Source organism: Zerene cesonia, chromosome 17, assembly GCF_012273895.1.
Source record: "Zerene cesonia ecotype Mississippi chromosome 17, Zerene_cesonia_1.1, whole genome shotgun sequence".
Taxonomy (NCBI): Eukaryota; Metazoa; Arthropoda; class Insecta; order Lepidoptera; family Pieridae; genus Zerene; species Zerene cesonia.
Genome location: NC_052118.1, coordinates 2,767,945 through 2,782,148, shown reverse-complemented (window position 1 = coordinate 2,782,148; position 14,204 = coordinate 2,767,945). Strand labels below are relative to the sequence as shown.

General features: G+C 32.5%; 1 protein-coding gene across 12 annotated transcripts in view; it reads left to right on the top strand.

Annotated features, from left to right (window-relative positions):
• LOC119833464 (troponin I) overlaps window positions 1-11,651 on the top strand; it is a 15,020-nt gene extending 3,369 nt beyond the window's left edge. The window contains exons 3-12 of one of the 12 annotated variants that reach the window (XM_038357471.1): window positions 1,154-1,171; window positions 1,447-1,575; window positions 1,654-1,777; window positions 2,439-2,539; window positions 5,446-5,489; window positions 6,342-6,483; window positions 8,475-8,516; window positions 10,597-10,630; window positions 10,998-11,015; window positions 11,534-11,651. In XM_038357471.1, coding sequence (XP_038213399.1) covers window positions 1,154-1,171; window positions 1,447-1,575; window positions 1,654-1,777; window positions 2,439-2,539; window positions 5,446-5,489; window positions 6,342-6,483; window positions 8,475-8,516; window positions 10,597-10,630; window positions 10,998-11,015; window positions 11,534-11,544 — 663 coding nt within the window. In that variant the 3' untranslated portion in view covers window positions 11,545-11,651. Of the gene's footprint in view, window positions 1-1,153; window positions 1,172-1,446; window positions 1,576-1,653; window positions 1,778-1,986; window positions 2,088-2,438; window positions 2,540-2,993; window positions 3,095-3,294; window positions 3,396-5,445; window positions 5,490-6,341; window positions 6,484-6,810; window positions 6,953-8,474; window positions 8,769-10,596; window positions 10,631-10,997; window positions 11,016-11,533 lie in introns of those variants that run through there. The other 11 variants (XM_038357472.1, XM_038357470.1, XM_038357469.1 and 8 more) reach the window with 11 other exon arrangements.
• The last annotated feature ends 2,553 nt before the right edge of the window (window positions 11,652-14,204 follow it).

Here is a 14,204-nt window from a genome sequence, read left to right as displayed (position 1 = left end):
TAATAGTAAAATTTCATCACAATTTTCTGGTAGTACTCATTTACTCATTTTAATAAATGAATTAATGAAAGTATTTTTTACTAATTCATTTATTCAATCTATACATTTGATATATCCAAGTAGTAGTAGCTTAAACTAATTTATGATTTTTTTTTCTACATTCCATGATCTCTTCCCATCTGCGGATAATCTTCAACAACGTGGCTTCAATTGGACATCAACAGTATTAGACTCTATACCTCCTTGAGACTCAGGTAACTATACTAATGATCTAACATATAAACACACAATTAAAGCGAGTGCTCATTACGAGAGCTCATTCTAAATGATAACAAAGTGAAGACGAATAATGTCACAGCACTCTAAACAACAAAATATCACGTTTTATGTCTTACATATTTCACAATTACTTCATATACACTATTGTGAAGCTTTGTATACCAATAAATTTGAAATTTAAGGAGAGATTTCTCTATTTTTACATAAATAATATCTCTAACTACAATGAGACATGCAATGGGACATGAAAAAGCATCCATTTAAACGAACCCAACATGATAAAGACTTTTAATGCGCACTCACCTTAATTACACGAAAATACAAAAACACGAAATAATTATTTTCATTCAAAGGAGAGACGAAAGGTTTCATTACGCTCATTATGAAAAATATTCCATTCACAATATATATTTTAATGTATGGAACATAATAAGAGGCTGTTTGAATACCAACAATAGAATTCCGAAGGTGAGATTACTTGAACAAATTGTAAGTCATCAAGCCTTTGTGCAGGAGACTATATTAATTAATAATTAATAAAATGTTGCACCAAGCATCCGTGTAAAATGCTGTACATTACTCAAATATATTTACAAAACTGTATACCTACATAATATTTTAAATAACAATAATACACTATGCTGATAACACTAGCACATGGCAAGCTTACACTTACGTACTTATATCTAAATGATATTATCATGATGGTAATTGAACATTTTTTTATAGTAATATTATTATATTTTTATTTTAAAATTAAGCCAAAGACCAAAGCTTTAATGCAGCAACGTAACTGCTTCAATGATTTATTAATAAATAACTGCCAGTGATTTTGCTAATTTATTCTATATCATGTTATTTTTTATTTTTACAGAAAAAGCGTCTCGAGGAGGTAAAGTAGAGAAGACGGCGACCGGACACATAAAATATACCACACATACATTCACTAAGTTGTAGTTTTTACTTTTAGAGTAAAAAAATATACACATTACATACACACCTCTGATAAGCAATCATAAATAAACAACACTTACAATAATACAGAACAATAGTGTAGAATTTAAAAAGGCTTCATTATAAAATAAAATCTTTGTATAATAAAATCCTTCCTTTTTACACACATAATATACACTAAATACACATGATTACTAAGCATTATGTCTTTAGGCGAAGAAGGCCAAACAGGCCGAAATCGACCGTAAGCGCGCTGAGGTGCGCAAGCGCATGGAGGAAGCCTCCAAGGCCAAGAAGGCTAAGAAGGGTTTCATGACACCTGAGAGGAAGAAGAAGCTTAGGGTGAGTATAGAAAATTTGACTTCGATGCTCTACATACGAATTCTGAATACATAAACTTATAGTCGGTTCTTGAAACAGTTGCTCCTGCGTAAGAAAGCCGCCGAGGAATTGAAGAAGGAACAGGAACGCAAAGCAGCGGAAAGGAGGCGTATCATTGAAGAGAGGTGCGGTAAACCTAAAAACATTGAAGATGCAAACGAAGGTAAATATTACGATTTATTTTAAGAATATTCGATACGAGATCCCCACACAATTGGCAAAGAAGATTCATCACACCTTAGTGGCTGCAGAATTCAAATTCCATTTTCATTAACTGGACACACGTCCTCACTACACTCCACAGCAATTGCGTGTTTCGTGATTGCTTATTATTTGTACTTATTATAAATTGTTTGTGTCGCGTTATTATAGATGCTATTTCGAGGGTTTGCAAAGAATACCACACCCGCATCGGCAAGCTCGAGGACGAAAAATTCGATCTGGAATACATCGTTAAACGAAAAGATATGGAGGTAGCGAAATCAGCCACGAAGGGGCCAATCTCCTTTGATAAACTCACAAAACTTACATATCTTCTATCCTTGAGTTTTGTATTATGTCGAGGTGGCGTGATCTCTCTATTCGTCTTTTAACAAAGATTACCTAAGCCACTTCTTTCAACCGGCCTTATAATTCCTAACGCGTCTCTTTTGAGCTACCAATAAAATATTTAACATACGTGCGAACTTACCTTCTTGAATTGTTTTAAACTATCACTTGACTCACACTCTTGCTGTTGATGCTATTTCTTCAGATCTGTACACGTGTTGATATTGGTGACTAGGGGTAGGAAAGTAGGCAGTAACCATTCGTTAATGTTGTAGCCGCTCTCACGAGCATCATTACCGGTTATCATCAGCGTATCGCCAAGCTAGAAGAGGAAAAGTACGATCACGAGCTGGAAGTAACCCGTAGAGAACTTGAGGTCTGAACTGGTTTGCGTACTCCGCAATTTATAAAACGCTCTTTGTTTGCGTAGATCATGCAAGCGCCGATAATGTGACTAGTTAAAATTATTGTTTTGTTTTCGCAGTCAACTCATTTTTTCATGTGACGGAGCTGAAAATTATATTTACCAACATACCTTAACTTATGTGGATAACCAATTTTGATCGCTGCAATAACAACGTCCCATATTGCAACCGCCGGAGCTGCAATGAAATGACTGTTGTAGATAGCATCGCGTTAGACAAAAGTTACACGAATTGCCAAGTAGTAACATTGGTTACATACTGATATCATGTAGCTTCGCTTTCGCTTCTTCTCCCATTAGACGAGAAACTGTCTCGTGCAAACGTACACTATCCACATAAAGCTAGGCCGAGAACGCTACGACGATAATAAAACATTTCCTTAAATGCAATTGTGTTTTTCTTTAGCGGAACTGCAGACGATTTGTCAAATGTACTGGCACAGAATATACAACCTTGAGGGGGATAAATGGGAAGTAGAACGAGCAATCGAAATTAGGAAAATGGAGGTAATCTGCATATTAGGATTGGAAATGCATATGACGTGATATGATTTTGATATTGATATATAGATGTGACAATATGACATGATAGTTGTACGGCTCACAGCACACATGCACACGTCGCTCCCATCGACAGACCAGGTCACTCACACAGATGTCCATGCACATTTTGCAGGCTAAATAATCTGTCTTTCCTTTTTCTCTAGAAGTGCTCAAGAGAATTATCCAGGAGTATTATGACCGCGTATATGTGTGTGAGGGCCAGAAGTGGGATTTGGAACACGAAGTCAGGAAAAGAGATTTTGAGGTATTGACCAGTAATTTAAGACCACTGTGAATATCACAATCATCGATATGTTATAACCGTGCCCGTGAAAAAGTTCGTGTTTATACATATGTATAATGCTTTGGAAGTTTTCGGCTGTTTGCTGTTGATATTGTATATAATGTCGAGGCGCGGATTAGTAGTGTACTCGTAGCAGATCTGTGCATATATAGGTTGTCGCGTCGCGTGCGAACTCGGCCAGGGTTGCCATCTAGTAAGACGGTGCAAAATCGAGGCGTCATCCGCCATGGAGCTTACACGTTAACTACACTAACGACTATAACAGCAACTGCCATCGGCGTAAACACTGCAATCACTTAAGTCGAGCCCGATGCATGAATGCGTAACAACCATCAATTCATTTTATGTCGAATTTTTCTCATGATCCATTACGCTATTGGTACAACGGGCACTTGCTCGGCCGAATGATCGATATTCAGCTTTTTGGCGGTATATGTAAAGGCTCATGTCGTAAAAGCTTAATCAATGCATGGTGTAACCGAATAGTAACAATGCTTCAGATTCCTTATTAATATATCCCCGATAGTATGGCACTTTAATATCCGAGGATGATGCGAGCGACAACAATGATCGAGTACGTGCCCACCATCGCCGCAATGGCATTCGTGTGACGCTTATTGTGTGGTGGCGATTAGTGGCATTACTTTACTTTCTCTTAAGTAGCGAGTAGATTTACCGAAAATTGTAAATTGGAACGTCATACTGGTTCCTTATTAGCACACACAAGTGCAAAGCTTACGAAACTTCTTGTTCCAAATCTCAACCATTCATGAATGAAACAGAGTGATTGTTTGCGAGTTCGATTGCTGTACCTTATACCTTTGATATCTGACACTTGGACAACGAGTTAAAGAAATAAAAGTGCCATGCTCCGATCGATACCTAAATCCTTTCCCGATGAGTCCAAGATAGATGTTCCCTCACTACATCATAATCCACAGGATAGGATACAAAATCACATGTGACATTTATTACCTTATACACAACAATAGACTCAAGTACAAACCTGGATCAGTAGATCGATCGATTTTGCACCGCCACTTTGTTAATCTACACATTTGCGACAGCGTACTTTGTACAATCTTGAAAAATTGGATGTCGAAGTGTAGTGGATATAGTCGGGTCTTATTCAACACAAATTTTATTTGCACCGTGAATGAAATACAATATACTACAACTTCGAGCTGGTACCTTGTCGATATTTCTAATTATTTATAGAGAACGTAGGATCATTTGTATATTTTCCTATATTGTTTCATTAGGTTTTGTGTAAATGGCTGAACATATAACGGCATTAGGTACCAGATGAAATCGGGGATGTAAGATGTTGTCCCCGCTGAATATATATATTGCACATATATTATATCCTGCACTGTATAGACTGGACAGGTGCTGCGAAAGACCAGTTACCGATACGAAGCACAGAGATTTGCACGTGTATACCGCACAGATATTTTGGATGTTACGATATTGTACATACATTTTAGACTAGAACAAAGGCTACGCAAGGATAGATATTTGGACATCTCTTAGATTTCCACAGAGAATTATCACCACAGATTATTTTTACTTCAGCTCGCAAATAACACTGCCTAATCTGTATGTCTAGATGCTCATTTCTATTATATTTCTCTTGGTTTTACTGCTTTGTGTCTTAATCTTATATGCTTCTTTTTCTGGATTCTTACTGCTTTATATGTTCTTCATTTTTTATGCATGCGTTTTATATTAAGTATTAATTGTAATCGTTACTGGCTCGATCTGGTCTTGTATTACAAGTATCTGTTGCAGTAAGTTTGAACCTTTTAAATCATTTTTCTTCTTCTTTTTTGTCAAGCTTACTAAGTAGAAAAGTGAAAACTATTAGATGTTGTTTTGAAAGTTTTTTTATCTTATAAATTATATTTATGTAAAATTCTAAATAAATTAAACAACTTGATCATTACATAATAATATTGATGTAAAATAACACTATGAAAAAATTCTAATTAATTTTCAAATATGTTAATAGATCGCCGACCTGAACTCTCAAGTCAATGACCTCAGAGGAAAGTTGTAAGTATTATATTAAACACCATTTATTTCATTTAACCATTTCTTATATTACATATTTCGATTAATTGAACATTTCGCGTAAAATGGTGATGATTTTAATAAAACTTAATTGACGAACGCCACTTAAGTCAATTGATATTGTTTATTTAAATAATAATAAATAACAATTTATTAAATTCGTGTGAAATAATTCAAAATTTATTAAAAAATTGGTTTCGAAAACACACGATGTAGTCAGAAAGTTTGAAAAGAAGTCATGTAAATTATCCACAAGCGACATTGCATAATCAAGTAAATTCCCTTTAAAATTCATATTATATGAGAATGTGACTGTGACTGAATCACAAAATAATGATTTTCCGGCGCCGAGCACACTTAACTGCACTTCACTAAAGAGCCTTGTTGTATTCCGAATCGATTTTTTAATTACACCCACGCTACACTCTAATATTGTAAAGGGTCTCTTATTTCTGTTTATTACAATGAGTGTCATAAATAATTTCGTACTTTACTCTTTACTAGTTTCACTGTGTATAGTAGAAAGCTTTAGAAAGCTTTTATACTTAGTTACAATTTTGATATTTGATACACTCATATAATGTAACTCGAAATTACTTACTAAGGATTTTTAATCTGTATACTTTAAAAAAAATTATTAATTTAAATTGATATTGGGCCCGCGTATTTATCATATCTCTTATCTTCATTAAAAGGCATAAAACATTTTGCATAAAGAAAATTAAAATCTCCCTGAAATGGAACAACGTCACTGTTTGTCATTTTGACAATATTAAACTGTTAAAACTTCAGGCATTAGACCTTATTCTGCAACCGTTAACGTTCATTTTCCAGCGTCAAACCTACATTGAAGAAGGTGTCCAAATACGAAAACAAATTCGCCAAGCTCCAAAAGAAGGCTGCCGAGTTCAACTTCCGTAACCAACTCAAGGTTGTCAAAAAGAAGGAATTCACCCTTGAAGAAGAAGACAAAGAGGTAAATAGAAAAAGTTTATTCAATAATAAATATTCTTACAATCTCTTTTAAAAATAACGCCATATTTTAATTAAAATTTTAACGTATTAAACCATTATTAATTGCTGAATTCTTTAAGTCTTTCGACTAAAAAAACTTATTACAAAAATATTTTGTGCATTGCTGTAATAGTGAAATTGGTATTTTAACTATGGGTATTATTGAAAATTGTAAAAAAATCCAAGATACACGATTCTACCAGATTTCGCAATTACTACAAAGCACCCTTTTTACAATTATTTAATATCAAATAAATAAGAAATACAATAAGAGCTAACATTCCGACAGGCTAAGAAGGCAGAGAAAGCTGATTGGGCTATCGGGAAGAAGTGATCCCTACCCCAGTTTCATTCATACAATTCCTTTTACACCAAGATGATTTAATTTTAATTCTCGATTAAATTTTAATAAAATATATTTCTTAACTATACAACGATTCTTTATTATATGAATGAGAACAAACCATTATAAAGCCAGCGAGGTGAGATAGTGTGGGACGCGTATATAGCTTAACTTTTGGCAGTTCCAATGATCTGTACATAACTCACAATAATCTACACAAGCTTCGGTTTTATTTGGGAGTATATTGGAGTTCACCTGCAAAGCTTTTATCGCCGCAAAAGTCCACAACCGCTATGTTTGACCAGTGACTAACAATATAAATACTTTCAATGTTATTCTCTTATTTATCAGGATCCATAAATATTGACAATTCGACAATACTAATAGGAATAACTTTTTAATCTTTAAACTTTATCCATAATATGACTAGACTAAAATTTCCGATAATAATAATTTATTAATTATTACAATGAAACCGTGTTTCACAGGGTCCCGCTGCGAGCAAGGTAAAATGTGGGCACAAAAATATATTAAATAGTGATTTTTAGGCATGTCCTTATTTCTTAGCGCAGCGACTACATACCATTGGTAGAATGGTTTTAGACCACGGCAATTGAATCTCTGCTCTTATTTCTACAAAAAGTGGAATAATTCGTTCGACTGATTGTATATAATATTGTTTACATTTACGAAAATTGTGCCATAGATGACACTAGTATACGATGCAATATATTTTTATTTTCTTGGCAACTTTATGAAATCCTTTTTTAGTCTTTATGCCTTTATCAACTGAGAACGTTGGCATTACATACGGCTTCGGGACACGGCTTTCCATGCGTTACTTGCAATTGTCTGCTTTTGATTTTATGACCTGCTTTATATATTTGCTATTCCAACCAAAAGGTCATCGGGGTATGATTTCAGTCCTATTTTTTGGGTTAATTAAACAATCCATAAAGCTATCGCTAGATCCCTGGCACCTGCTTATAACCTTGTACAGCAAGGTCATTACACGTGAGTCTGATAGAATTAGAATAATGCGAACAAATGACTAACAATTCAAAAACATTCATGTCCATTTAAGATATACTCGGTATATATTCAATGCCTATCAATAAATGCTGCTTTGAGTTATGAAATTATATTTAAAGAACAAATATTATCTTATGCTACTTAATGAATTCTTAGTATTTGCTATCAAAACATGATTTTAGTGTCACGAAATATTGATAGCTTTCATGAATATAGAGCTAATGACGTACAGGCTCGCAAGGTGCAACCGGTCGTTAGTTAGTGCTGGACGTGTATTGATGATCGTGCTGCAAATAGCTCAAGTTTGCCCCAGTCATTTGTTCTCATGCCGCCTATGCATCTGCAACTCACAAAATTATTCTCAACTTCATCTCGGATGAAAAATTGGCCATGGTTTTAGCAAATTCGGACCGTAATTATGGTGATTAGAGTCGAAATGAGTTTGGCTAACGTCCAGATTGCAGATTCATATACTTAGAAATACACAGTGTATGTATAATGTATATATACTGTGAATATTTTGAGCATGCTGTTAACGTTTTTAGCAGAAGGAAATTAATACTCCATAATTTTTACAGAAAAAACCAGACTGGTCCAAGGGCAAGCCTGGCGATCAGAAGGTAAAGGAGGAGGAAGTCGAAGCATGAAGTGTGAATCTTCCCCAAAATTGGCCTTTATTTATAAGAACTGTTGCCATAGAAACCACGGTCCATCCTAAAGCATGTGGTTTCACACCCCTTGGCATATTCCTTCATATATATGTAAAAAATTGACCACACATCAACGTCAATATCATTTTATATTATTTATTTATTAAATAAAGTTTTTGTAAGTTAATAAATTAATAAAAATAATTTCTGTATTATGTTATATGTGAGAATGTCATTTCCTACCCTGACCCACCCAAACCGATACCTGTGTTATAAAACCACTATAATCAATCCGTATGTCATTAATTATCCTTTGGTTAATTCATAGCACAGTAATGATTCGTTATAATTGTGTTAAACATTTTATTTCAACTATAATTTATTATGCTCTAGAATAATCAGATATAATTGGACTGTAGGTATGTACTATATAATATCTTTTAATAACAATAAATACGTAGTAATTGGACGTAGTTGCGAATATAAAGCTGTTCAAAATAATAAATATATATATATATATATATATCATTTGGTGAGACTTAAAAGATTTTCATCATTGTTTTCACCTAACAGCGGAAAAAATATATAATTCCACAACATTATACAATATAAAACCTTCGTGTAATATAGTTATCTGTTGTAATATAACAACGTTTTATAATAAACAATAATTAAATCCCATACTGTCAATAGAAATTATATGTATTAAAAGACATAGACAAACGAATGAATTGTAATACATAGTTATTTTGGACTATAATATCACTTTACGCAGACATTGTTAAAGCTGTTATTTATTGTTATATATAATGATTTTCCGCGTTAAAATTAGTTTAAAAGCAAAATTAAATTTATTTGTGAAACAGGACACAGCTGTTCATCCACAAATTATTTGATTCAATTGACTTATAACGGGATCTCGTTTAGTAATGGAAATTCAATTATCATAAATAATTAATTAATACATTTCAAATGAGGCTTTTTTTGACGCAAGATAATTTTAATAAATAAAGATAATTAAATAAGTATCTTAATTAATTTATATAATAAGACGACAATTAGTAATGATTGAAATGACATAAATTACCCACATCGTAACGAATTTATAGAAAATATAGCTTTAAATGCAATTATGTAATGAATAATTTCATTTAAAGCTATCGAAATTTGTAAATATATTATGGAATACAATGAATGAAAGGGTGGTTAATGCGCTTCTGTCGGAAGTCTGAATGAATTAAGCTTTTGTTTGTTTAGAGGATTTTTATCGTAAAGCATAATAGGTATCCAAAAAGACAAGACCTCACCGACCTTCTCAATTTGTAGAAAGTAAATTTAGTGCTAGTATTTTTGGTGCCTAAATTCTCAATAGATTTATATTTAAATATCAGATATGACTGAATTTTGCCTTAAAGAATAACTTCGTTGAGGCTAATTAATAAAACGCGATATATAATAATGAGAGCATAATGTGAGCGGAGCTAAAATACTAATAAAACTATGCACTATAAAGTAAGCAATTGTATAACCGAAACAACAACAAAATCGTCCATTAATATACGAGTTTATGTTAATTTATGATTATATAAGCCGTACACGTCGGTGATGTTATGAATAGGTATGAATTAATTATTATTGATGATAAATGTGGTAGTATTTAACGAAAAACTATTTTAATTAACATAAAGTTCATCTATGTTATTATGCATTGTTACTCCTAGATAATTATTTTAAAAGGTAAGACATTATTTGTATAAAATATGATTAAAGAGTAATGATAGCTTGTTTAAAAAAGCTTATTTTTAGATGATTTAATACAAAAACAAAATAAATTTGTCAAGGCTTAAGCTCTTAATACCACTTTTCTTCAATTATGTGGTTAACCCATTTCCTTATATAACCAATTTTAAATTATTGCCTGCTTCGCCTAGTATTTGCATAAATAGATAGACCTAGAGATTATAACTTATAAGATTGGATGGTTTTTATATGCAATTCACTCACCAGCTCATTAATTATTGCCATAATAAATCATTAAAATATTTTTCAGGCGGAGGCAGAATCGACGCCTGCAACACCTGCAGGTGAGTTATTCATGAGATTTTTTTAAATACCAATAATAGTGTTATGTTTAAACTGTATACTACATAACATGCGTTTGATAAAAGTTATTACAGTTTGTAATTTTTCTACGACTAACTTTTTAATAATGAATTGCGGAAACAAAGACACACAGCACAGACAGTAATTGACTTTTTTTAATTTACTTTTTACCAGTTTCGACACATGTTGTTTTCCTTTATGAGTCAGTCAGTCAGTCTTTACTTTCTGTTTCACAAAAAATTATCGCGCGTTTTATCGCGTCGCTGTTAAGAAAAAATAATTAGTTGTTAATTAATCTACTCCAATTATTATACTATTTTCTTAATTTATTCTTTGTTTTTATTGCAGCGGCTCCCGCGGCAGCTGGTAAGAATTGTAAATTTAATTATGCTACGAAATAATTTTGCGCGCAATTGTCATTTCAAGGAAACAGAACATAATATTCCTCGAACAAAAATAAAGGGTTTCCTCTTTGCATTTCGGTATTGAAACTTCATAAAGTTTAAAAACCTTGTATCGAAATGAAGTGGAAAGTGCGTATGTTTAACACAAGAAATAAACGCAAAATTGAAGTTTCACGTCCCATGTGGGCTGTGGGACAAATAACACATCTGTTTCACTGACATTTTACTCGTCTCCACCGGGAATTGAACCCAGGATCTGTCGGCTTCAATTTAGCTAACCACCTTGCCAGAGAGCCACGAAAAAAAAGTAAAATCTTACAAATCAGAATTATCAGGACTGAGTTATATGTTTTATACGTAGAGTTTTATTAAAATCATTCAAAAACATTTTAACATGCGTAGATACATACAGATATACCTTTCTTAATATTATATTCGTTTGTAAGAAAGTATTAAAATTTAAATATAATTTTGTTGCAGCAACTTCGTAAACAGTTATTAACTTTACATGTAAGTTTTATTTTATAACGACTTCGGCATGACTCCGGCGGATAACATCGCGTCTCTGTTAAATATATTTTTAATTTAAATAGTTCTATTTCAGTTTTATTTGTTAATTTTTTATCATAATGTGAAATTAAATATATTATTCTTATATCACTGTTTTATTTAAGTCACATTCGAAAACATACAATTTATTTGATAAATGAAAATGACGTGTTGAAACTGCTTGACACTGAATGACCTTTTTTATCTTTAATTTTTTTTCTTCTCTGTTATTTTATAGTGCCATTCATTTTGGTGCTCAAATATTTTTAAATCATTTATGTACTAGATTATGGGTGGCGCGTGTGAATTGCTTTCAGGTGATGCGAGCGTATATGCGTATGATCTTAACATAAATTTTTATTCAAATCACACTTCTTCAATCAATATTAACACTGTAAAGTATCCACGAAAAGAATGTTTGAACTTGAATGCAATCCTTTATTGTAATGTAATTGTATTGTAAATGTATTGCCATAAATACATTGAATTGAATTTTAAAACATAAACAAATAGAGAGAAAACAAAACTGTTTTTTGATGATTGGAAATATTTATAAAAAAAGTTTACTAATTAAACCCATATGAACTGAGAGATAAGGTATGATATAAAATTTGATCGTTTCAACAACCAGCGGTGAACTACCTGAATGCCTTATTGGCAATACACTTAGCCGAGTTCATTACGCAAATGGAAGTCCTAAATTCGTAAGGATTTATCACAATTATCGGAAAAAGCTTAAATGGCTTATTGGGTGTGAGCAGAGGGTTTCCGAATTGTCTATAGAAGGTAAGGATCGTAGCGATTATTTCGGACCTAAATGCCGAATGTTATGTACTGACACCTTTGGTCGTTTTTATTGCTTAGGCCTTTCTTGGGTCTTTTATGGTTATACGTTTAGTCGTATAAGAAGATAGAGGAATTTTAGAAACTAAAGTAGATATATTTAGGCATTTATTTATAGAAAATATCTAGTAACCATTGAAGGTCTCTGGTCAATAATTTGCTTCTCTACAGGACTTTTGAGGGACAATGATCAAATACTAGTCATCAACATTTCAAAATCTATTTCATCCATCCAGCCATCGTATATTACGTGTAAAATTGATATATAAATGCATTTGTATTCATCCACATAACTTTTTATATGCGAGTATTATTCATAGACTTTGATCTCTTTCAATAAGAACGAATGAAAACCGATTCATATCATATCCGAAGCCTATACGATAAAAATTATTTTCAACTTTAATTGGATTTGGTTAGATGTGGTTTTCACTCTGCCAATAATAAATAATATTCGAAAATAATAATATTTCAACTAAGTATACTAATCTACGTCTAGGACTATGGAGCACGGTCTGGCTAAGAATCAACATTAGACAAGCTAACTAGACTAGCATTCATTGAATTAATTGCACAGCTGTTGCAATTCGTCACAGCTCTTTTTTGAAATACATCGCTGTAGATGTATTTTCTATAATATATATCATTGTTTCTGATAATACTGTAACTGTAACTGTCACGTTAACGTACATACATACAACAATAAGACCAGCTTTCACCCGCGAGACCGCAGTATTCCTTGCTCTTTACAGGCTTTAATTGAGGTCAAATACCAAGCTTTTAGAGTATATAATTGCGTCAGGATTCTTAAATACGGTTGAGCCATTTTATTGCTACAATGAATGGTTGGAGTCGATTTTTATTTTTATCCTAAATTATACCAGAAAGAAAATAAATGTCAGACAAATCGTATGTATATAAACGTTAAACTACACATATTATATTATATTGTAATTATTTGAATGTTAAGTAAGTTTGGTAAGCTGTTAACATATTTTTTATAGAAACATTGATTATTAAAATCTCCAATTAACAATTATTATTAATTGCAGTATTTCTGAAAACCAGAATATTAAGTGCGTTTAGAAACAACAAATCTGTTTGTGACAACCCTATATTTAAAGGATCACAATGTTTGAGATTCTAGAAATTTCGTCAAGTGTGAAAATGCAAAACTGCTTTGACATTAAATTTAAAGATTTCAAAGCGTAGTGGCATAGTGAAGAGCAGTCATGTGCAGCACATTAACCAGGGGAGGGACCGTCCCAGCTTTCGAATGAAATCTCGGGGATAAAATTGCCTTAATCATCCACCATTCTCTTTATCTAAAACCCTACGTTTGTAACTAATGGAAGGCATTAGGTTTAATTAAAATCTTCCTGCTTTTTAATCTCGATGTAATTGTCTGTTTTTGCTTTTAACAAAGTGATAAAATAGATTAATTCAATTTCTATTGTGTTAAGTAGCTTTCGGAATTATCTTTATTTTGTATTCGGCTTTTTAAGCCGAGTTGGCTGACATCTACGCGCGTAAGGGTTGTGCTAATTTTTTTAAAGATTTGGTGACTCATATTTTATTAGATCACTATCAAACAAAGGCGCTTTCTCGGACTGTACCTTTGTATGTTTAAATCTTTAAATCTACGAAATGGATTGTGATAGGATTTTTTAATAGAGCGATTTCAAGAAGGGGGTACATAATATGTATAATAATTTATATCATATATCAACTACTCCGAATTAAACGCGTGTGAGGCCAC